General features: G+C 49.4%; 1 protein-coding gene across 1 annotated transcript in view; it reads right to left on the bottom strand.

The window, feature by feature from the left end:
* Positions 1-22,144, bottom strand: part of SYT6 (synaptotagmin 6) — a 92,578-nt gene extending 70,434 nt beyond the window's left edge. The window contains exon 1 of the mRNA XM_043533746.1: positions 21,577-22,144. Within this exon, the coding sequence (XP_043389681.1) occupies positions 21,577-21,730 (154 nt within the window). The 5' untranslated portion in view covers positions 21,731-22,144. The remainder of the gene's footprint in view (positions 1-21,576) is intronic.
* Between the last annotated feature and the right edge of the window lie 254 nt (positions 22,145-22,398).

Below are 22,398 nucleotides of genomic sequence, written 5' to 3'. Positions count from 1 at the left end.
AGATGGACATACTATTCTGAACTTGCTTGGCTGCATCTCAGTTTGTCTCGGCTGCCTGAATGCTAACAGCAGGGTGCCCTATTTCTTGCACTTTCTGGGGCGGAGACATGACTGAGGTCGTATTGGCCACATTATCTGGACAAGCCTGTATTTGCAGAGATTATTAACTCTAAGCAAGACTTTGTTCTGAAATTAGTCTGGGGGCTGGGCTAAGAATTAAATATTTTATGCCAATCAGAGTGAGGACATAAGTTTGGAGCTTTTCAAAAGACAAAGCAACAGGCCCTGGTCATGTTCTGCCAGTGCCCAGAGCTATAGAGGGGAATTCACATGGAAGCCAAGGAGCCTTTGCTTCCAAGCACATGTAATAGTGAAGAACACGGGCGCTTCATCAGTTGCTGGAACAGACCTGCTGAAGCATTTGTCCTCCCTTCAGCTGAGCACCTCTCAGCAGCAGCAGAGACTTCCAACAAACTCCATTCCGGGACAGCAGGAAAGTCTCGACAGCTGTGGAGCTACCATGCACCGGGGAAATGAGCAAACGTCTGGAGGCCACTTACAGCCCAGCCATATGGAGACTATCACAGTGACTACGTCAGCATCAGTCCCCACCTATCTCAACGAGAACACCATCCCCCCAGCAGTACAGGACTGCAGGCCATCTCCTAGAGCACCTCGGCACTGGCAGCTCTTCCCAGCAAATGGCAAAGAAACTAAACTGCATACAACCCAATCAGCTGAATGAGGTTTCTCCTCCTATGCCACTGGATCGCAACATGCCCCCATGTCCTCAGGCTCTGGCAGGAGGGAGGCTGGGGACTGCTGCAGCTTTGCTAGGTGTCTGAAACTGTATATTGCCATTTTATTGTAACTGAGTCTTTAGGAAGAGATACATTAAAGTGATTTCTCAAGTGCTGAAGGCTTTTAGCAGCCTGGCTGTCTGGCGGAGTCACCCCCCTTTTATCTCACATGCTTTCTATTGCCGTGAGCTCAGGTGGGGTTTTTGGAAAATGAGCTGTTCCTCTGGGTTCCTCCCCCAGCCGGGGCTGCTCTCCCTCGCCTGCAGAAGGGGAATTCCAGTTACGGGGCTTGGGGACCAACAAACCCAACGGCAGGTTCTTGCTGTGGGCAGCTGCTGCACAGGTCTCCTCTGGATAGCGCCGCTCTGGCTGGCAGCAGCTTTCCCACCTAGGCAGTGACAGTAGAGCGAGATCAAAGGTCTGACAGATCCAGAGAATCAAGCTTCAGAGATCAACACCAAACCCAGGCATTTGAGCCCTTTGCCTACATGGGAACAAATCCCACCCAGCGCTATTTGATCCCTTGTCTCTCATGCAGGCTGGGCCAGAATGCTGCCTGGGGATTAAAGCAGCGCTCCTGCATGTCAGTGAGGGGATGCTGGAAGAGAGAAAGATGAATGAGGCAGATGCAAGAGGGACAAGCTGTTTCCAGCTGGAGACATGGTGACGCAGAGGAACATAGGCAGGCACAGAAATGTAAGGAAAGATTCCGCGTGGCATTCTCTTCAGAAGCCAGACAGAAGAGGGGGCCCCACCACTAGCCTCGCAGGATTAGCACCGGGTGGGCCGTGACTTGGGGCTTTTTTGTGGAGAGCCCAGGTGCCAGGATTTAAATCTTTGGGGAATGGCTCACTATGTCTCTGCACTTGCACGGCCACAATCGCCCCAGTACTATGAATGCTCCTATCCCTGCTAAGGATCTGTTCTGTGAACACAACCATCAGTGGGACTGATGTGAACTTTGTCCTGAGTCCGTTACTCTACATTCAGAGCTCGATTCTAGCACGGGGGAACGGCTTAGCTTAAGGCAGCGAGGCCAAAGTACAGGGTTACGGAGCGAGGCATCGTCAGGGCCACGAGAACAGCTCGGGAGCTGCTGCTCGGACACCACCCCCTCTCAGTTCTGACTGGAAAGGAAAGTGCCAGACTCTGCCACAGGAGAGGAGAGACCTGGCTGCCGGCTTCCAGGAGCTATGTTTATTTTGGGTTGGCTGGCCCTTTGCTTGCTTTGCTGTCACTTATAATGTGCTGGGAGGAGGGACGCTCTTTGAGAGATTGTGAGCGAGTGGCATTGTAAAAGGCCTTTGAGCAGAGCCTTGGGTGAAAGGATTAACCTTGTTGTAAACACTACCCTTTGCACCAGCAACGCCTACCAGCCTGGATGCTCAAACCAAGGGACACTTCCTGAGCTGCACAGCAATGGACCTGTACACACCATGCTCTGTCTCCAGCACATCCCATTGCTTCCCTCTCACCCCCGTCTCTCTGCTGAGGAAAGATGGCAACTGCAAGGCTCAGATCCTGGACCAGCAGCCACAGCTCACCATCTTTGGATGCTGCTGAGATCGGGGGGTTTCATCTCTGCCTTCAGGCTGCAGCTTGAGGCCTCGCTTGCTGCAGAGCTCCTGGTTCAGAGCAAATTGTACAGGAGGCTATGCAGGGGGAAGGGCTGCAGGTCCCTTTGCCATCTTAGCTGGCTATTACATGCTCACTTCTTCTCTGGCACAGAGTAGTTACCACATAACACCTGCCCTCAGAATTGCCTCTTCTGCTTCCCAGTCTCAGTTCCGTGATCAGGAACCTGCGTTCTTTGGGTTTGTCTACACTGGCACTTTGTCGGCCTCCCCCCCAAATGACAAAAGTTTTACTGGTGAAAAGCACCGGTGAGAACAGGAGCGCTCTCTTGCGGATGAAGCGGCAGCCGCTCGTGGGGGATGGAAGAGCTCTCTCCTGCCGACAAACAGCAGCTACACTGGACGTCTTCTAGCGGCCCGGCTGTAGCAGCACAGCCGTGTTGCTAAGAGCCTCGTAGTAGTGTAGCCAAAGCCTTTGTCTTTTAATGGTGTGTTTTAGGGAAACAAATTAAACCCAGAACTGATCTTCCCCCCATACCCAGCGCCTTTCAACGTGTGGCTTGATGCGTTTAGAACGGGGCAGCGAGCCCACTAATCTCTCTGACAAGGGCTAATCAGGCACAGCTCGCGAACCAGTTTATAGGGGGTGGGCAGCTGGCCCATTGTGCTGTGGCTTTAAAAACCAAACCAAACCTCAGAGCCAGTAACTCCCAGGGAAATACCCAAAGGGGGGTTCAAATGCAGAGGCAGATTAATTTATAATGGGAACTGACTCAAGTCTCCAGTCTGGCTCTTGGGCCCCTCCGGGTGGAGTGAGGCAGGGAAGGATTTAATTGCCCAGCAAAGAGCAAAGGATCATAAATGACTGATGAGCACAAGGATTCTGTGTGCCTGCTCCATGTATGAGAAGCCTCCGTCTTATCAGGCTCCAGCCAGGCAAAGCGCAGCTAATGAATCCTGGCTCTCAGAGACATCTCTACTAAGCAGTAACACCACACACAAGCGACAGAGCTTCTGTGGGGGGACACTGAATGTTCAAGAGGAGATATAGTTAGATTTTGCTCCTCTGGATTGTTGCAAGTACAGTGCCCCATCTAGCAGGATGGGGAAATCGAATCACAAGCATAAAATCAATCTGCCTTTAGACATCTTTAATTTGCAGGACTCTACCTTTGTCCGGTGTGAGTGGAATACACAGGCCACAGTGGGTAAGTGCTTTGTATTTTTGTCCCTATGGGGTGGCTCTGGGGTCTGCCCCTCAGAAACTCTGCAGCCATCCCTGACTCATTGCTGTGCATCACCACTGATCATAGCTTCCCTTTACAGTTATACACACACACAAAGTACAATTTACAGCTTTTGAGACAGACAGGCCCAAGATGCAGAGCTTAGCTCTAATTGCAAACATCCCCAATATTCTGGGGTATCTGAAGCCAGGCCCACCTGTCTCCCAAAGGGATGGGGAACTGGCTTCCAGCTTAGGCAGACTGTCTGTCATAAAGCAGCAAGTTCCCTTCCTCTCGTTTCCACTAGATGCAGGCTGAAGCACTGAAAGGTTACATAACCCTGATGTGTTTATATGGCCTGAATCAGATCATGGCTGATAAACCAAGGATTAGCAGTAAAAAGAAATCTCAAATCTTGTTCTAGTGGGAAGCTTCAGGCCACAAAGGAGAAAATGGAAAGTTTGACACTGAGGCTGGAGTGAAATGTGTTATTTCTTAATTTGGCAGCAAGGGCTATAGAAAAGTCACAAGCCAAGTAATAAGCAAACGGTCACACTTGCTATACAATGAAATTCCTTTAAAATCCGGAGCTGTTCTTAGCATAAGGGCTCCAAGTGTAACAGATCTCTGCAAATTCCTCTTTCCACCCTGCGTGACAACCCAGGCTGCCCCTGGAGGGATGCGGGTGGGGGTGGGGGAGGCAGGTGGAGTTGTACTTGAGGCAGCTGGCCCATGCTCTGCTCACAGCTGCCCCACTATGTTTGGCCTGCTAGCTCGGATGAGAGCTCGTGCAAGTGTGTCTATGTGAGCTGGAACTTACTCCCTGCTCATAGTTTATCCATGGGCTTAATCTGCCCTGTGCCTCAATTCCCCATCTGTGAAGAGGGGATGAGACCTTCCCTGTCGCACATTGCGAGGCAGCAAATACTACCGGAGTGGGACTCAGACACGTACCTAGAGAGAACCAAGCAGCCATTTCAATAGACTGCCACACTCGCAGAAAGGCAAGGCCCCTACACAAATGATACAAGGCATGTGAGAATCAAGGAATCATGGTTCAATGAAAGGAACACAAGGTTACTGCCCGGTAAGAACCCTGCTTCTGGAATCCTGGCACCCTGCATGTGCGCGGCTTGCTGTTTGGCCAAGGTGGGCAAGCAGAAGGATAGTTTTCAGCTACAAGATGCAAATAACAAAACAAAATCTCCCCATGCCCCCAAAGCTCCCATAAACCCGAACAAGAACCAACCAAATCCCGCCCCCAAAAAGCTCAACCTACCAAACCAAGCCACTCCGAGCACACACTTTTCCCCTGCAGAGAGGATGAAGGGACAAACCACATGTGACAGGTGTGAGTGATGTTGAGTAATTCACTCCTGGAAGGTGCTCACCTACTACAGCGAGGAGCACAGTAGAAGAACCTCTAGTGACAAGAAGCACCGAAATATATTTTCCATTATAAAAAATGAAAGGTAAAAAACCCTTCTTCCCAAATTCAGGGAGAACACAATTCCTCAGTGATTTACGGTGTTGTGTCTTAATCAGCTGCTCTCCAGAGGGTTATAAATGTAGTAGTAACAGTTGTCAATGCTTTATGCCTAACAGATGCCAATCTAATAAGCAATAATAAGCCATGCTGAGTATAATTATAGTACTGGGCTGTGTGCTAACCCCATGACATTTTATCATAATGTGCTGTAGCAACATCTGTAAATGACTCCGTAATACTGAATACAGAGGACTGCTGCTCTGTCCCAGGCTCATGTGAAACAACTGCAACTGAACCTCACGACTTTCCTCCTGCAAAATGCCCCATGTACTTTAGCAGGCTCACTCCCTTGGGAAGGCCAGAGCCCTCTGGTCTGTGAACTCTGCTGGGATAAAGAGGAGAGAGACACAGTGGTGTCCCCTGAATGAAGGCTACATAATCCGTACACACCATGTCTCTTTGCCCAAGCCACTGGGACCTGAGTAGAGGTGGCCAGAGGACAATTCTGCTTCACACGAACTTGTGAGGTTTTGAAATCTCTTTCCATTCCAATGTGGAACAAGAGCAAATCCTTTTGAGCATTTTTGCAGACCGGGCACTTTTGGATCCACACAGCCGGATCTCTATAGATAGATAGATAGATCCGACTGTGTGGATCCCAAAGTGCCCATTCTACAAAAATGCTCAAAAGGTTTTTGCTTTTGTTCCACATTGGAATGGAAAGAGATTTCAAAACCTCACAAGTTTGTGTGAAGCAGAATTGTTATCTGGCTCTCTCTCTGGTGCTCTCTCTCTCTCCCCAGAAGTGACCAGAGCCCAGGATCTCAGAAATCTTCCCACTGAAATGTAGTTCCCAGTTCAAAACCACTGCAGCTCTGCTAAATGCTCTGGCTTGGATAGAACAGCACATTGTGACAGCAATACATGTGTGACAGTATTGACATAATCTGGGACCGTATAGATCATTGTTGCAACCAAGGTCCTGCAGTGGCACCAAATCTTGTATAAAGGGGGTCAAATAAGGTGTCTAAGACAAGGTTATGGTTGGCTGGTTATGATTAGACTATCTGTATGCCTGTATCATTTTTGTTTTTGAAGTTGTAAGTATTGGCTCTGTACTGTCTGTATTTCAAACTTACGCTGTGCTTCTGGGTGACACCCCAGACAAGTTGGTGTCAGCTCTGCCTACCCTGCTTGATGGCCCATTAAGGACCATCAGCTATATAACTGACTCACTGAAAGAAGGCAGATACACCTTGTGACTCAGCAAGGTATGCAGGGACATGCCTATGGACAGAACTCTGAGGTTTTTCCATGCCATGTGATGGACAGCTTGTCTTTGGGACAAAGAAAGCAGAGGCCACATGGCAAGCAAATATAAAAAGCTGCTGCAGCTCCTCCATCTTGTCTTCAGTCCTGCTCCATACCTCTGGAGGGACTTTGCTACAAACGGAAGCTCTACACAAAGGACTGATGACCCATCCCAGCTGTGGATGTACTCCAGAGACTTGATTTGAAACTGCAGTTTATTCTATCACTGCTACAAGCCTGAACCAAGAACTTTGCCATTACTGTATGTAATTGATTCCATTTAACCAATTCTAGCTCTCATCTCTATCTTTTTCCTTTTATGAATAAACCTTTAGATTTTAGATTCTAAAAGATTGGCAACAGCATGATTTGTGGGTAAGATCTAACTTGTTTATTGACCTGGGTCTGGGGTTTGGTCCTTTGGGATCGAGAAAACCTTTTTTCTTTTACTGGGGTGTTGGTTTTCATAACCATTTGTCCCCATAATGAGTGGCACTGCTGGTGATACTGGGAAACTGGAGTGTCTAAGGGAATTGCTTGTGTGACTTGTGGTTAGCCAGTGGGGTAAAACCAAAGTCTTCTCTGTCTGGCTGGTTTGGTCTTCCTTGGTGTGCACAGAAACCCCAGCCTTGGGCAGTAACTGCCCTGCTTGAAGCAATTTGTCCTGAATTGGCACTCTCAGTTGGGTCCCACCAGAACCAGGATCGTTACAACATGTCACCAAAACTGTTCTGCCCCTGTGCCGAGCCAAGAGGCAGCCTGCCGGGTCCCACAGCCGGGGGGGAGGGGAAGTGCCTTGCAGTCCCAGGAGGCAGGAGGAGTCACCCAAGAGCATCCCCACAGCTCTGCCTTTAACTCCGTTTGGGTGCATGAGCTGCAGCGCAGCGACAGCGTGTACTCCTGGACTACACCCTCCGCTCAGAATCAGGGAAGGGAACTCTAAGCCAACTCGCCTGGGCATCCCACTGACCTGGGCTGTGGGCTGGACCCAGTGCTCACGCTCTTGTCTGGCACGGAGCTTTCCTGCAGAAGCGCTCAGGACAAGGCTGGATTGTGGGTGGAATCGGGGTCTCCTCATTCCCACGGTCAGGCTCTGGGGCTCACATTTCTGATCAGATCTGACGTGGGGGGAGACAAGGCATCATCCACACACTTGCATGGTGCAACGCACTGGGGACACAGGACTCATTGAGGGAGCCCCAGGGATTTGCACAGGAGTGACCCTAGACTGAGCATCAGGAAAAGCAGCCTGTGTGTGAGCACTGTTAGACCAAGGGGCAGGCTCCCCAGGGAAGGGGTGAAAGCCCCACAGCTTGGAACAAAACAGCCTCTCAAGCCTCCCATCCCATGATGGGGCAAGGCTGGAACTACGTCCTGAGGGCGCCCCCTCTTGGCAAAGCGCCAAAGGACACATGGCTGTTTCTGCTCTCAATTGCTCCCCTGGCATGGGGTGTCCGGGAGGGGGGCAGTTTGGCTGCAGGTGGGTTTAGGTCACTACTGAAGTCCCACTCTTGATTATCAGACCTGACTCCCTAATGGCACTAGTTGTGGCTGTGTGCTGGTCGTCAGCAGGCAGGATTGAACTGGGGACCCCTGGAGCTTAGTGCATGAGCCTCTACAGCATGAGCTAAAATCAATTCGCTCTTAGCTAAGGCTGTAGAGCAGACTCATTTAACTCTCTCTTTAAGTGGTCTCAGATGGGACAGAACACCACACCCAGAAGGTGTGTGTGGGTTACACTAAGACTCACCCAGCATGTGACTGACAAAGCCTCTTTGCAGGCTGCAGGGAAGGATACCCCAGCCCAGCTCTGTGCAAGGGCCAGTGCTTCTCTTGGCCCCAGCTCCCTGCTCCGGACACCCGGCATTGCCCAGCCTTGGTAATGCAGCAATTATGGAAACCACCTCTCTTTGGTAGAGAGGCTCAGGAGCTGACTTCAGGCTCAGCTGAGGGATCGAGAACTCTCCACTCCAGCTCTGCACGGCTGGCTCCTGTTGTTAGATGCTGCTGTCGTTTCTATTAGCTTGTAGCAAAGGCGGAGCTCTTTAACCCCTAGAATGTACTACACAGCAGCAGCTCACGCAGGCAGGACTGTCTGATCCTGGAGATTTATAGGCAGATGCCAAGCTTCCTTTGCCTTTTCTAATTAGCTGTGTGGCTCTGTGCCATGCACCGTAACACCCCAGCAAAATAAACCTTTTAACCAGAGACCAGATTCAGCACTTCAGCCAGGTGATTTTGGGGCAGATGCTTGCCCACAGCTGACAAACTACACTGCACATAGAAAGGTGCATTCAAGTGGGGTTTGGAGATGTTGACCTAAGACTGTATTTCAATAGTAAATACATTTCCTTGCATCAGCTGCAAACATGGATGGAAAATCAGAATTATAATTTACAGTACAGGAGGCATCAGGACACTGGAATTTCTATGCAATTACTACTCAGACAGGACCAGACACCCTGGATTTTCTGTCCTAATGATGTTTCCGGTGGGTATGTAAAGAACTGAGATCTTGGCAGCCTGCCTGTAGTCTTTGCTGCACAGTTTCCTCAGATGTTGTCAAACACTAGCATACTGTACCATAACAAATTGAACTAAATTTCAAGGTGGCCCTAATTAGCATCCACAGCTTCCAAATGCTTAGCACTCCCCAGAGAGTAACTTCGTCTTTGCATCCCGTCTACAATTTCATTCACAACAGCTCCAAATCTCCCCCACCTCAGCCCCACTAGGATGCCATTTTGCAATGTGTAAGTCTAATTAAAGACACTGCATGGTGCAGAGAGGATTCATATCTCCCCCTGAACAACTGCTATTCATTAGTGACTGTTAGATTAGTGAGTTCATCAAAGTGAAATGATGACATCTATTGCAGACAAGTCTTGTGTTTACACAATTCCCAGGTAGAAAGAGCACCAATCATTGCTTCTGACAAGAAGGAAGAGGAAAAATATCATACAGGACAGGGAAAGCTGCCAAAAATTGTAAGAAGAAAACAAGGGTTTCTCAGGGAAAAAATGAAATTCCACCTAAATATGTGAACAGTGAGAAAATGAGCAGAGATAAAAAAGCAAGCAGTGGTTAAGCTATAAAGTTAAATGAAGAATTGTGTCAGGCAATGAGATCCACTGCTGGTTTTGGTGATGTTTATGTATCTCTCACTGATACATACACACATGTTGGAATGTGTGCATAGCCGGCATGGAAGTGCAGCATACACTACACTGAGACTAGTTTAACAAGCAAAAGATGTCAAGCACAAACAAACATCTACAAATAGAAAATCACTAGCTTCCCAGTTTCATTTTGCCCGACAATGGAAAAGAGGATAGAAAGGGTTTGCTCTGATCTGAAGTAGTTAAAAGCACATGCTTGGTCTCAACACAATCTAGGCAAAATATTTGAAAGCAAAAGAAAATGTTTCAGAAACAAAACCACTGAGGCAAACTGCTAATGCGGAGGAAGGGTTAGCAATACATTTAGAAAGGCAACCAAAATTAAGAAAGCAACTTTGGAAGTGTAGACTTACCAACCAGGCTTCTGTTCCTGAGCCCAATTCCTAGCCACCTTCCGCAGCCCACTCCAAACACACAATTAACACTGGCAGAGATCTGGCTGGCTGTTTCTATGGAGTTTTAGATTCTGATTCCTGACTATGTATGAGGCTACTGCAGCTGCACTGGAATAGGCTCCGAGGTACACAAAAAAGTCTACAAACATGATCAGCCTCACTGTACGGCTTCAGGAGTGATTCAACCAACAACAATCAGCCAAAATCTAAACCCACATCTGTGCCGAGGGATGCTACCAACACACGCACACCACAAGGCTCTGTGTGTGCATGGTATTTACATGTGCAAACACACTACACAAATATAGCTACATATATAGGTACACACACAAATACAAACATTCACGTGTGAATAGGTGATTCAATTATTATTTCTATCTGCATGTCTCTGGTTTTGTAGGTTTAATATTCTTTTAATATAGTTTGATTAAAGATGTAACCTGCAAATGTAATACACCCTACATTTGAATCTGGAACCTTCAACATCAAAAGAGAGCCCTCTCTCTATTATTTGAACTAAAGGAATAACTCCATCAGCTAGCAGTAGGCTCTTATTCTAAACGTGGACTAGCCACTAAAGGGGAATGCAATATACATTCTTACAATGGTGTTATACAATGTTTAGATAAAGTAGGTGTCTGTCCCTGTGTCTCCCCTGTCAGCTCTTTGTCCCTACATGCTACTCCTCACCTGCGTGGCCACTAGAGGTGGAATTATAAGCAAGGAATATCTTTGCTTTAGAGGATTAGGACTCACATGGCATGGCATGGCATGCTATTGTATTAATGTCTTTGTTTAAAATACATTTTTACCGATGGTTCGAATGAACCCATTATGCCCAGTGCACTAATTTACTTCACACATCTGCCCTTTCAGAGCTGCTGCTTGTAGCCACACAGCATCAGCCAGGAGTGACGTCACAGTTCTATGCAGCTTTCCCGACAGGTCTCCCTGCTACAAGTACCACCTCAAACGGAGTTTTTTCCCCACAAATTTTAGAGGCAAATTTTCCATAGAAAAAACCCCAAGCAACGTCTGTGCCCAGCAAAGTCTACACAATGCAGAGAGCTGCAGTGCATGAAGAGGCATCCGCACGTCTGTATGCAGGGACCACACAGCCACAGAGCGGAGTCATTCACGTGCGGGTGTTTATAGTAGTTACCGTTTATGAGTGTTTGTCAAGTGCCAACAGGGTGTTCCCCACTGTCCAAGGCCCGCTCCCTGCCCCCAGAGCATGCACGGGGCACCCCCCAGGACTACACACAGGGCTACAGGTAAACAGGACCGGGCCTACACGGACAGACGACATCTGCCAGGAACTGGGAGCTTAGCCTAGGACCTTCTGTTCTCCTTGTTTTTACGCTTTGCCCACCCTGCCATTTCCTTCCTCCACTCTCCACATTGGTATCCCAGGGGGCGGGGAAGCGTTTTAACGGCAGTGACTCAGAGGCAGTGGGTGTGCGGAAGAAGTGAGTTTTGAGGCAGGTTGCGTGTGCTGTACTGAGATTAGCGCCCAGCACTTGTGGTGGGGACTTATTGGGAACAATCTCAACATACCTTGCAATCATTCAGTCCTTAAACTGCAGTGCTTCCCCATGAGGCAGGGACGCATTTAACATATGGATAAACTGAGGCAAAAGAGTAGCTAATTGGTTTACACAGGGTCACGCCCTGCCTCAGTGCCACGGTTGGGACCAGAGCCCAGAGTCCCGGCTCCCAGCCAGCTGCTCTAACCATTACACCAGATTCCCTCTCAGAGCCAGACGTAAAACCCAGGAGTCTCAGCTCTCTGTTCCCTGCTCTAACCACCAGACAATGTTTTTCCCACATGAACGCCCTCCTGCCAGCCTCTAAGACACTAGCCAGTTCATAGTACCTATTTCCCATTTTATTCCACTGGGTCTCCGTCCAGTATTGGATCCATTTTATAATTCTCATCCCACTTGGACTCACGCTCTGGATATCCCACTTGTCTCTCAGACCCCTTCTGACCCACCACATCCATTCGAATTGTCTGCCACGACTTGCTGGTGACCCTGCCTTCCAGTGGACGGCCCTGCTGCCAGAATGCCCCAGGCCTCTGGGCCTTGCTCCCCCAGGACATTAGGAGTGAGTCAGTAACACAATTCAGCCCTGAGGGGCAGCCTAATTTTGCAGACCAGCTGATTCCTGTCAGACTCTGAAGGAAACTCATTGTTTGCAGGCAGTCAGAGGAGCTCATTTTCATGCCACAGAAAAACAACAACATGTTGTGAAGCTGACAATGAGGACTCTGAATCCTGCACTGGCCTCTGGGAGAGGTAGGATGGCTGTGACCTAACTAGGTCTTTTCCCTCTGACGGACAGTTCAGTTAAATGAACTGAGAGTCTGCCACTGCAGATTCCTGCTTCTCAAGACCCCACTGACTCCCCCACCACCACTCTCTCACACACTGGTTTTGCCCAGTCTCTCAGATGTCACACAATGCTGCAGAATCTGTAAGCAGCAGCCCAGAAAATGGGGACTTTGGGCTCCCCCACAGCTCCATGGCATTTGTCTTTGGCCACTGCTTGCCCTGCTAACCTGCCCTTCCAGTTTTGGGGAGGAGGGGGTAAGAGGGTGTGTGTGTGTGACGATGTGACGCAGCAGGGAGGGGGGGAGTAGGGAGGGGGGGAGTGTTGACCTGGGAATGTACCCTGGGGATGGGAGACCTGAGAGCCTGTAACCTGAGCCAGGAGGAGGAGGGGGAGGTAACACCTCTACCCGGAAATGTGGACGGAGGCTGCAGCAGGGAGCCTGCTGTGGGGGTTTAGTTTCAGTTTGGGGCTGGGTGGAGGAACGCAGGGAACCCCAGGGCTGGGGTCTAAGCTCCCTGCTCCCCCAGAAGGACTTGATGGAGGGGTCCTGGGTGTCCCCACAAGCTCTGTTTTGGACTGTGTTCCTGTTGTCCAATAAACCTTCTGTTTTACTGGCTGGCTGAGAGTCTCAGTGAATCCCAGGAAGAGGGGTGCAGGGCCTGGACTCCCCCACACTCCGTGACAGTGTGTGAGCCAGCATTGGATTTCACTTTGCGCTTTGGACTCTAACTATACTGATTCCTCTGCTCTTCTCCCCCAAGGGCTTCTCCTCATTTTACAGAAGGAATTTTCTGTCTCCAGGCAATAAAGGCAGTGGTACCTCCAGAGTGTGGGCCACCAGGCAAAAAGACCCCAAGTCTGCAGCCACCAGCGTCATAGACTGGGGAATTCCAAACACATTGGTCAGATTACTAGCTGGATTCCATTCTTCTCTCAGGCCAGACCTGCTGCCTCCCGGCACCGGACAGGAGAGATTCCCTAAAGGAAGGAGTTGGGGTTTCTTTTGGAGAGAGCTCACTATGATTCTCAGTCATTTACCAACTCCCGTCTGAGTACCAGAGCTCTGGCCCTTGAGAAATGCTGACAGAGAAGTAGAGTTGTTATTATTATTTTTGTTACTGTGGTGTCCTGGAGCCCAGCCATGGAGCAGGCCCCGGCTGTGCTCAGTGCCGTACAAACACTGAACAAAACAATCTAAGTATCAAACAAGCCACAGACTGATGTGGGAGCACAAGGGATCAAGGACACAGTATTAGTCAGCATGACGGGCAGTGGTATCAGTGCATCACTCCAAAGAGAGTTTTAAGGAGTGCTTTGAAGAAATTCCTTAGTTTTGCAGGTCTTTATGGGAATCCCTCCCCAGCGTGGGGGAAAGCATGGGAGAAAGCAGAAAGGTGTTTACATGAATGTTATTGAACAGGCGGGTGATGGAGGCTGCCAGCATGGGCTGGTAGGAGGCGGGAGCCAAGGTCTAGAAATTGGTTAGTCTCTAAGGTGCCACAAGTACTCCTTTTCTTTTTGCGAATATAGACTAACACGGCTGTTACTCTGAAAAAGGTCTAGAGAGTGAATTAAAGATCAGTAGGGTGGGAATAGGCAGTGAAAAGCCTCGCAAGGGAAGACAGCAGCGATGTGATGGAGAAGGAGGAACCAGTGGAGGGATAACAAGAGAGGGGTGATGTGGCCAAAGTGACAGGCTAGGAAAATGGCCTTTGCAGCAGCATTCTGACAGTTAGGAAAGGTGTCAGAGCACATTTGTCAAGGCCAGAGAAGAGGATGTTGCAGTACTCAAGATGCAAGATGATGGACAAGAGTTATGGCTGGGAGGGTGGATAGGAAAGGCTGTGTCTATGCAGGAAGAATTGGCAAGATTTAGACATAACCTGGAGGTGAGGATCCAGAGAGGCCTGGGTTGAAGGTGATGCCCAGGTTACGGGCCTTAACGCCAGGCAGGATGGTGGTATTGTCCACAGTGACTGAGAGACAGACAGATACAACAGCCAGGGTTTTACAACCTGAGTCTGTGCCACTATGGGGCAGCGCCTGCAGGATGCTGCGGAGCTCCTGAAAGATGCTGAACTGTAGGTGCGCAGCACCACGCAGGATCAGGCCCACTATTGGTTCATTGTTGCAGATACAGCATCATGCGATGCGTCTAGGTTGTAAAAAAAGGATGTAGTAATAAACAAATAAATCAATAAACACTTATTGTCAGCACAGAATCTACCTCTCAGTCTAAGAGCAGCTTGCTCAACTGCTGAGAGCAATGGGAGGGCAAGGGACCCTTCCTGCCCACAGACCAGTTCCGGAGCACTGCTCAGACTGCATTGTGGCAGGGCCAATTCTGCATACACCAACCCCCCAGGAGGGGCTCATTAGCTGCCTCGGGGCAGGTACGCAATCTACATTCAGCAGCTGGTATTCCAACCAACCAGTGTCCCCAGGCTGCTGTGGGAGCTGCTGCAGCAAATGCATTAGACACCAGCGCACAGCTGCTTTTACTGGCAAGAAAGCAGGCGACAGAGCGATCCTGGCTGGCTGGGGTGAGGGTGGGTGGCACTGGCTTGGTACAAGCAAGTCTTTTCCAGCTCTGGATGTGACACTGTGAAAGCTCCTTTGCAAACAGAGGGTGTAACTCACAGAGGGGGATTTCGATTTAATGTAACAGCACCCAAAACTGCCTGCTCTTGACACAAGCCAACACGCCCCAAATATGTCATGGGATCAGGCTACACAATGGAGCCACAGCATCACAAACTACATGCGCCCCCATGCATGCCCCCGTCTCCAGCAGTGGGAGGCCGGGGGGGCTCACAGCATGCCCTCTAGGTAAAAAACCTGGGGCCCAGTCCCAGCTGCATTTCTCCAACTAATGCCAGCAGAGCTGTGTCACTCCCAGGGGTGAATGGCATGAAAGCAGCGTAAAGCTGTAGGGACTCAGTGGGGAGGCTGGCCGGCCCCTGGGCTCTGTCACACAAAGCAGGGAAAGGCACGTAAAGGCCAGGCAAACCAGGGGGGCATGTCCCCTGCAGACAAACCCTTACAGAGCAGTTCCCGGAGGAAGCTTGGGGGGTGGGGGGAGAAGGCAAGTGCCACCTTGGGTGAAATGTACCCCCAGGCCCACACGCTCATGCCTGGCTGCAGTTCAGCTGGCCTCTGACAGGCTTTGTCCAGAGCTATGTGGCCTGCCCTGGCACATCTGCTCTCCCGTGATGGCATTTGAACATGTGGCCAGTGGCATGTCACACTTTACGCCAGCCATGTCACAGGGAATCTGACTAGAAGCACGTTGGAGCTGCAGATGGGAGATACTTCGGCATGAGACACAGGTGCCCACAGAACAGCCTCCAAACCTGCCTCACCCCGGGGTGCATCCTGCTTGTCTGCATGGCCCCCTCCAGAAGAACACTTCAGGGAGCGATGTCACAGTGCGAGTGAGTGCTGTCAGTGATCACATCACTCTGAGACACCTGCCCAAAGGAAGGCGGAGCGTTGTACTTCTACAATATAAGGCACACCAGCCTGCAGCAAAGCGACCCTGGAACCCTCCCTTTCTCTCGGCTGGACAATCCATTTTGCTGAAGCATGAGGGAAGCGGGCTAGGAATGAGACCCCCTTCCCCATGGAAAGCTGCACTCCATGGCAAGCATGAGGAAGCTTTATCTTACAGCCACTCGCATGATGAGAAATGCACCCCGGGCTTAGCTCTCCTCCTGCCCTCTCACTGGCACAGAGCTTCCAGCCAGCTCTGTAGAAGCACAACTCCTAGGCACGACAACAATACAAAACAAACAATAATAATAAAGGGTGCTTCAGGCATCGGTATGGCAGAGCCTGGAGAGGTGCTGTCTTAGCTGGCAGACCTGCTATAGCTTCCCAGATCCCCAGCTCAGCCAGTGTGACGATAGGCAGAAGCAAAACATCACCACACTGCATTTGCTGCTCTGTTTCTAGTAAACATTGTCACTTCCAGTCGTGTGGAGAGGGCACAACTCTCAGCCCGTATCCTCTTCAGTACGGGGACTATCTCTCACTGGCCGTCTGTCCAGCACCTAGCACAACGGGCATCAATCCCGACTCCAGAGCCATACAAACAAACAACAGTAGATATTCTGCACTTCTCTGGGACCTGTTCCCCCGCATTTCAAAGTGTTCTGCTAACTTTAAGCCTCACACTGCCACAGTGAGTTAGGTAACCCATCTATCCATCAGCTAAGGTGCCTATTACTGGGGTATCCAAGTGCTATGACAAAGATGAACTGATATTTTACCAGCAGGAGAGTGGGGTGGGAGGAGGTATTGTTTCATGGTGTCTGTGTATATAATGTCTTCTGCAATTTCCACAGTATGCATCCGATGAAGTGAGCTGTAGCTCATGAAAGCTCATGCTCAAATAAATTGGTTAGTCTCTAAGGTGCCACAAGTACTCCTTTTCTTTTTGCGAATACAGACTAACACGGCTGTTACTCTGAAACCTGATATTTTAGAGTTCACTTCTGCCAGCATTAAATGCGGCTGTCCCTGGGGTGAACCAAGATGAGCTGTTTAACAGCTCACAGCACCACTGCACAACAGCTTCAGACTTGAAGGGAAGCAGGATTTCCAGAGCTGCAGGGGGGATTTGAGGCAGACAAAGCAAAGTGATGCTCTCCCCTGCTAAATTCCCATTCACATCCCTGATTTTTCTAACTGACTTAATGATCTGTTTGCAGTATTAGCCAGCAGCAGCCTGCAGCACGCCTTTGCTGTGTAAACAACACTGCAGAATGGACTGGGAACATGCTGCAGCTGCATTTACCTGTGCACTCTGAATAGGGGAGAAATAGCTGATATATAACCCTAAGTGCATACAATGGAACAGCATCTGCTTTTATATACTGTAGCACCTTTCGCACACACCCCAAAGCACTTTAACAAAGGTTCCTGCATAAAACCTGCTCAGCTTATCCTCGATTATTCCAGCTCATGAACTGTTTGGCAAAGGTTTCTGCCTTCACAGTTTTAGGCACTGACCAGGGCAACCAGCAGCAGTTGAACAGGGTTAGGATCGGCTGGCCATTTGCTGTGTAACTGCAGTTTTGCCCAGCACACGCTGCTCTCCATTGGCTTATGAAAGCCCATCCCAAAATCCACTCTTTCCTACAGGTCTGGTGACAAGCAGGAGCAGCCATGCAGAACAGCCATGGCTCCTAGCCTTGGAGTGTTAGTTCAGTTCTCTTTCTCAAGTCTACACAAAAGGTGCAGACTGCACTTAAACATCAGTGATGGGCACTTAGCAAATCAAAGACTGATAGATAAACGGATACAGAAACTGCAAACGCTGCTTGATTTATTCCTTGGTTAACAGATTGACCCAAACCGTCAAACTCGGATAGAGAAATGGCTCCAGAGATGCTGTGATTAGAGAAGGAGTCAGTCTGGTCTCGGTGACAACAGGTAACGCATAAGAAAAATCCTGCAGCTGCTGCCTCCCCATTACTGCACCAACTGTTATAATTATACTCGAGGCTTTATCGTCTTTACCATACAACCTGCAGGCTTCTGCTTGGGGCTTGGATCTGATTCTTCACACAAGATTGTCTGGCTCAGTCTGTTCTGTGCTGGACTGATAAATGACCCTATGTGGTGCAGAATAAGCAGAACTACCATTCCCCAAGTCAGAGATGGGCTAAATACCCGAGTTCATTGAGCGTACACCAGAAAGGGGCTGTGTGTTCCAAGTGCAACGTGTAAACAAGAGCATCTAGAACCCAGAAGTCCAACCGGGCATCCAGTTAGCTCAGTATTCTCCCTCCAACAGCAGCCAGCACCACTAGTGGACTAGCCCATTATGCGGCAGCATGTCCCTAACCCCCGTCAGTTAGTGACTGGTTTATGCCTCGAATCAGGAAGGTTAATATCCCCTATAAACATTTGATCCTCTTTACTGGAACTAGATTTTCTCATTATCCATATAAATGTCTAATCCATTTTTAATCTTCCCAAGCCCTTGGCTTCAGTGACACCTTGTAGTGCGGAGTTCCGCAGGAGAATGTTAAACATTGTGTAAAAACATGCGTCCTTCCATCACTTTTAAATGTTATTTTTCATTGGGTGTTCCTTGTTCTCGCACAATGAGAGAGAGTAAACAGAAGAGCCCAGTTTACCTGCTCTACACCATTCCTTCGTGTAAACACCTCACTAATGGCCCCCCATTCATCTTCCTTCTGACTTGCACAGTCTCTTCCTTCAGCCTCTCCCCATTTAGCACTCTCCCTGCACACAGCATTTTCATTGCCCACCTCTGGGCCCTTTCGCCTTGTGCTCCATCCTCATGCAGGAGAGGTGACCAGATCTGAGCCCAATATCCCAGGTTATAAGTCTCTAATGCAAAATGTGTAGCAGGCAGGCTAAGACAGTTCAGAGAGGCACTAAGGCATACTACAAATAATAAACAGTAGTAGCTGGGAGAAGTTTCTTATCAAAGTGAAGGCCCCAGAGAGACTGCAGCTGCTTGTACTCAGGTCAGTATGCAAATATGCTCATTTGCTGGGCTGGAGAAGGTCTGCAGTCAGACGTTCTGGAATTAGCCCTACCAGCTCAGCTGGGCACCAGTCAGCGTGCTGAATGCTCTGTAGGCATACACAAAGCCCTGGCCTGCCCCACACAGGGACCACGAGCAGAGGCAGTGGAAGCAGCTATTAGCATGCCCTCTGCTCAGCATGATCCTCTCCCATAGCCAGGTTCACATACATGATGTAGCTCCACTCTGAGCTAGGAACACTGCAGTGATCATCAGACAGAGTTTTTAACCCTCGAAGGGGTATAATGCTGAGAACGGTTAAAACGGGACAGGCCACTGCAAGGAAAAACCGCCTGCAGTTCTCCCTGTGCGTGGACTAATGGGGTTTTAAATGGCTGATGGATAAAGACCGTAGCTACGTGCCACTGTAACATTAGTGACTAGAATTAACATACAGGTACGTAGCCCCAAACAGCAATAAGTTGACTGACAGATAGACACACACACACACACACACACACACACACAATGGAGAGAGACTCCAGTGCAGCACGCCTGCCTTACTTAAAACACGCAGATAGGATCAGTGCAAACTCTACTCCTATGCACATGGGGAACGTGCTGGCTGCCGTGGGAAGTGGAGCAGGAGCCGCTGAGTGGAAGGTGGTGGTACCATCCTCCTGCAGGCTCTGCAAGGTCCCCCTCTACTGTACACCCCCACCCCAGCATCTCCTACGGTTGAGAGCAAGATCCGAGAGCCCTAAGCCAGCTCATTGCATTGCCCTGGGGACACAGATGTGTTACCTTGCCTCAGGCCGAAGGACCCATTAGCTCCATGCTGCCCTGCTCCGGCAGGGGGGTACAGGCCCTCTCTTGGCAGACACCAGTGCCAGTCCCCAGGGTCTGCAGCTCAAATTGAGAAAATTGGTGAGACTTCAGTAATTCCGCTTATGGCCAAAACCAGGGAAATGTAACCTTTTCCTAACAGACTCACTTCACCCCTTCAGCGCAGGTTTAGCCTAGGGCTTGTTTTTAAACCAACAATCCCTAATACTATGCTTTACAAATACGCAGAAACTCCAATAATAGGGTGACCAGATAGCAAGTGTGAAAAATCAGGACAGAGGATCGGGGGTAATAGAAGCCTATATAAGAAAAAGTCCCAAATATAGGGACTGTCCCTATAAAATCAGGACATCTGGTCACCCTGTCCAATAAGGAGCTGTGAAATAGAGACATCAGTTCTGACTGGCATGCTAACGGTGTAGTGCTGTGGGCAGTAGACAGACGTGATGTCTGGCAGAGCTATTACACACAGCCTGCACAGTGCACACACACAAAACAGGAGATGGGCTATGGCACGCAACTCTCCCACTGCCCTGTACGCTGGCGCCTTGCACGGGTTGTGCCTGAACACAAAAGGCCCTGTTTAATAAGGCTACAATGACTGCCCTGCCAGCCTATTCTGAGCACAGCACCAGGACCAGCCGGCAAGGCTGGCAGGATTTGAGATGCTCTGGGACAGAATGTGTTTATATAGCACTGAGCACAATGGGGGCTCAGGCACCACCACCATGTAAGTGTTAAATAATAACAATAGTGATGCTTTTAAATATGATTAAATTGTTTAAAAGAACAAGAAACAAGGTAGCAAAATACTTACCCGTCCCGGGGATCACGCCACTGGACTGAATGAATCTGGCCCAAGAAGTCTGTGAGAACTGCCTAACACAATCTGTGCAGGCTGAGTACTGGTGATGGCAGAAGGTTCTCTTTAAAGATGTTAAAAGACTCTCAGCAGCTGACAGATATTGCTGAATACGGATTCTGCACTTTGTGGGCAACTGGCCGCATTCCAAAAAAGGATAGTGCTCAAATACGGCATTATAACCTCAAAAGAGGTTGCCTGGTTGATCTCCTGAACTGTGGAGGTAGAGTGCAAGGATTCCTCTGCAATGAGACGTTTAATCTAGAAGCCCCTGGAATTACCAGCTGAGAGGCAGAGAGATCCAGGAAATTACCCTCACTTAAAGGGTGAAATACCCCTTTGCTGTTAGAGCTGCAGCGCCCACGCATAGTTCATCTCGGAAATGCCCAGGTGTCCCTCTAGTGTTAGCCAGCTGGCAGGGAAGAACTGGGGACAGATGTGAAACTACAACTGCATTTGCTTTTGCTAGCAAACAGATACAGAAAGTCTATTAAATGCCTCGTTAGTTAAACAACTCGATTCAAGCCCTTCCTGTCCTCCTTAAATAGAGATATGGACAAACACTTCAGACCACTCTGGTCACTGAAACCACTGCTGTGTTTACTATAAGTATCTAACTTGTCAGAACAACATGGGACTTTCACAGAAACTTTAACAAACAAAACTTCTCTACAGCATGATTGTGCCTCTGTTATTTGCACTGGTAATATCCCCTCCCTCTCCAGTTCCATTCTAGCCGTCCTCACAGCTGCTAGCTCCAGAACTTCCAACTTGCAACAGGTTACTTGGAATTTCCAGACAGAACATGACAGTGGAACTCCGGATGGTGGGGGTCAATGGCAACACATACACACAGATGGAGATAAATTCTGGACAGAGACCCAGCCCCTCAGCTCCTAGCTAGGGGATTATCAGTGCTGCTAGCTACACAGCTGTGCCAACTTCAGTCCCTTTGTAGAAGTCATCTCCCATGCCAGTCTGCCTTGGCTCTTGGTGTGCGGTAGCTCTCTTACCTACAGGAAGAGCTCAGCCCTGCAGGGCAGGGGTTACTGTACCTGGCTCCGAGATACTCAGGCTCTGGTCTGAAGGCAGGAGGAGGAACCCCCTGCAGGTGTCCAAATCCAGGCTGGGCAGGCTTTTCTTCCGGCACAGGTCAGTGACAATCCGAACTGCTTTCTGACACCGGCTGTCCTCCTTGGTGGCACTCATCTCTCAAACTGCATCCTTCACTCTCCCCCTAGCTGACTGTCTAGGAAAATCAGACTAGGGAAAGAATGTATTTATCTCCAGGAACACAACACCACCCACTCTACCCCCTGGTGCTCCTGTACTGTGCCCGGCTGCACACTGCCCCTGAGACATCAGGGATCTGAGCCCTTCTCAGAGTTAGGACTTGACTGCCGGAGGGCAGCTTCCTGCAATCCAGCCAGTGTCTGATTGCCTCTGAGATCAGATAGCTCTGTGCTGCCAAGGCGTGTGCCAGACAAGGAACCTCCTACCCAATTCAGTTTGATACCTTCCATGTTAAGTTTTAAAGCTGCAGCCAGAGCATTTTTTTAACCTCTTATTTGCTGCACCTTCTCTCTCAGCATGTGAGGAGACATTTCCCCTGCCCAGGTGCAAAGCTCAAATCCAAGCCCAAGAGCTTCTGTGCAGAAAAATGAGCGTTGGAATCCTCCAACCAGGAACAGCTTGTCACCAGAAATAGCGGAAAGCCGGGAGTGTGCTGCACACTGCTTCCAATTGCAGAGAGCAATACACAGAAAGAAACAGGTTTTATTTACTGGCTTTTGCCAGTACTAATGTACCAGGCTATGGACAGTGATAGGGAGTGCAGCCATTGTTGTGTTGTGTAATTAGATGATTTTTTTTAATGT

Source organism: Chelonia mydas, chromosome 21 (genome assembly GCF_015237465.2).
Source record: "Chelonia mydas isolate rCheMyd1 chromosome 21, rCheMyd1.pri.v2, whole genome shotgun sequence".
NCBI lineage: Eukaryota > Metazoa > Chordata > Testudines > Cheloniidae > Chelonia > Chelonia mydas.
Note: the sequence above shows the minus strand (reverse complement) of the source record. Positions and strands in the feature narration are given on the sequence as shown.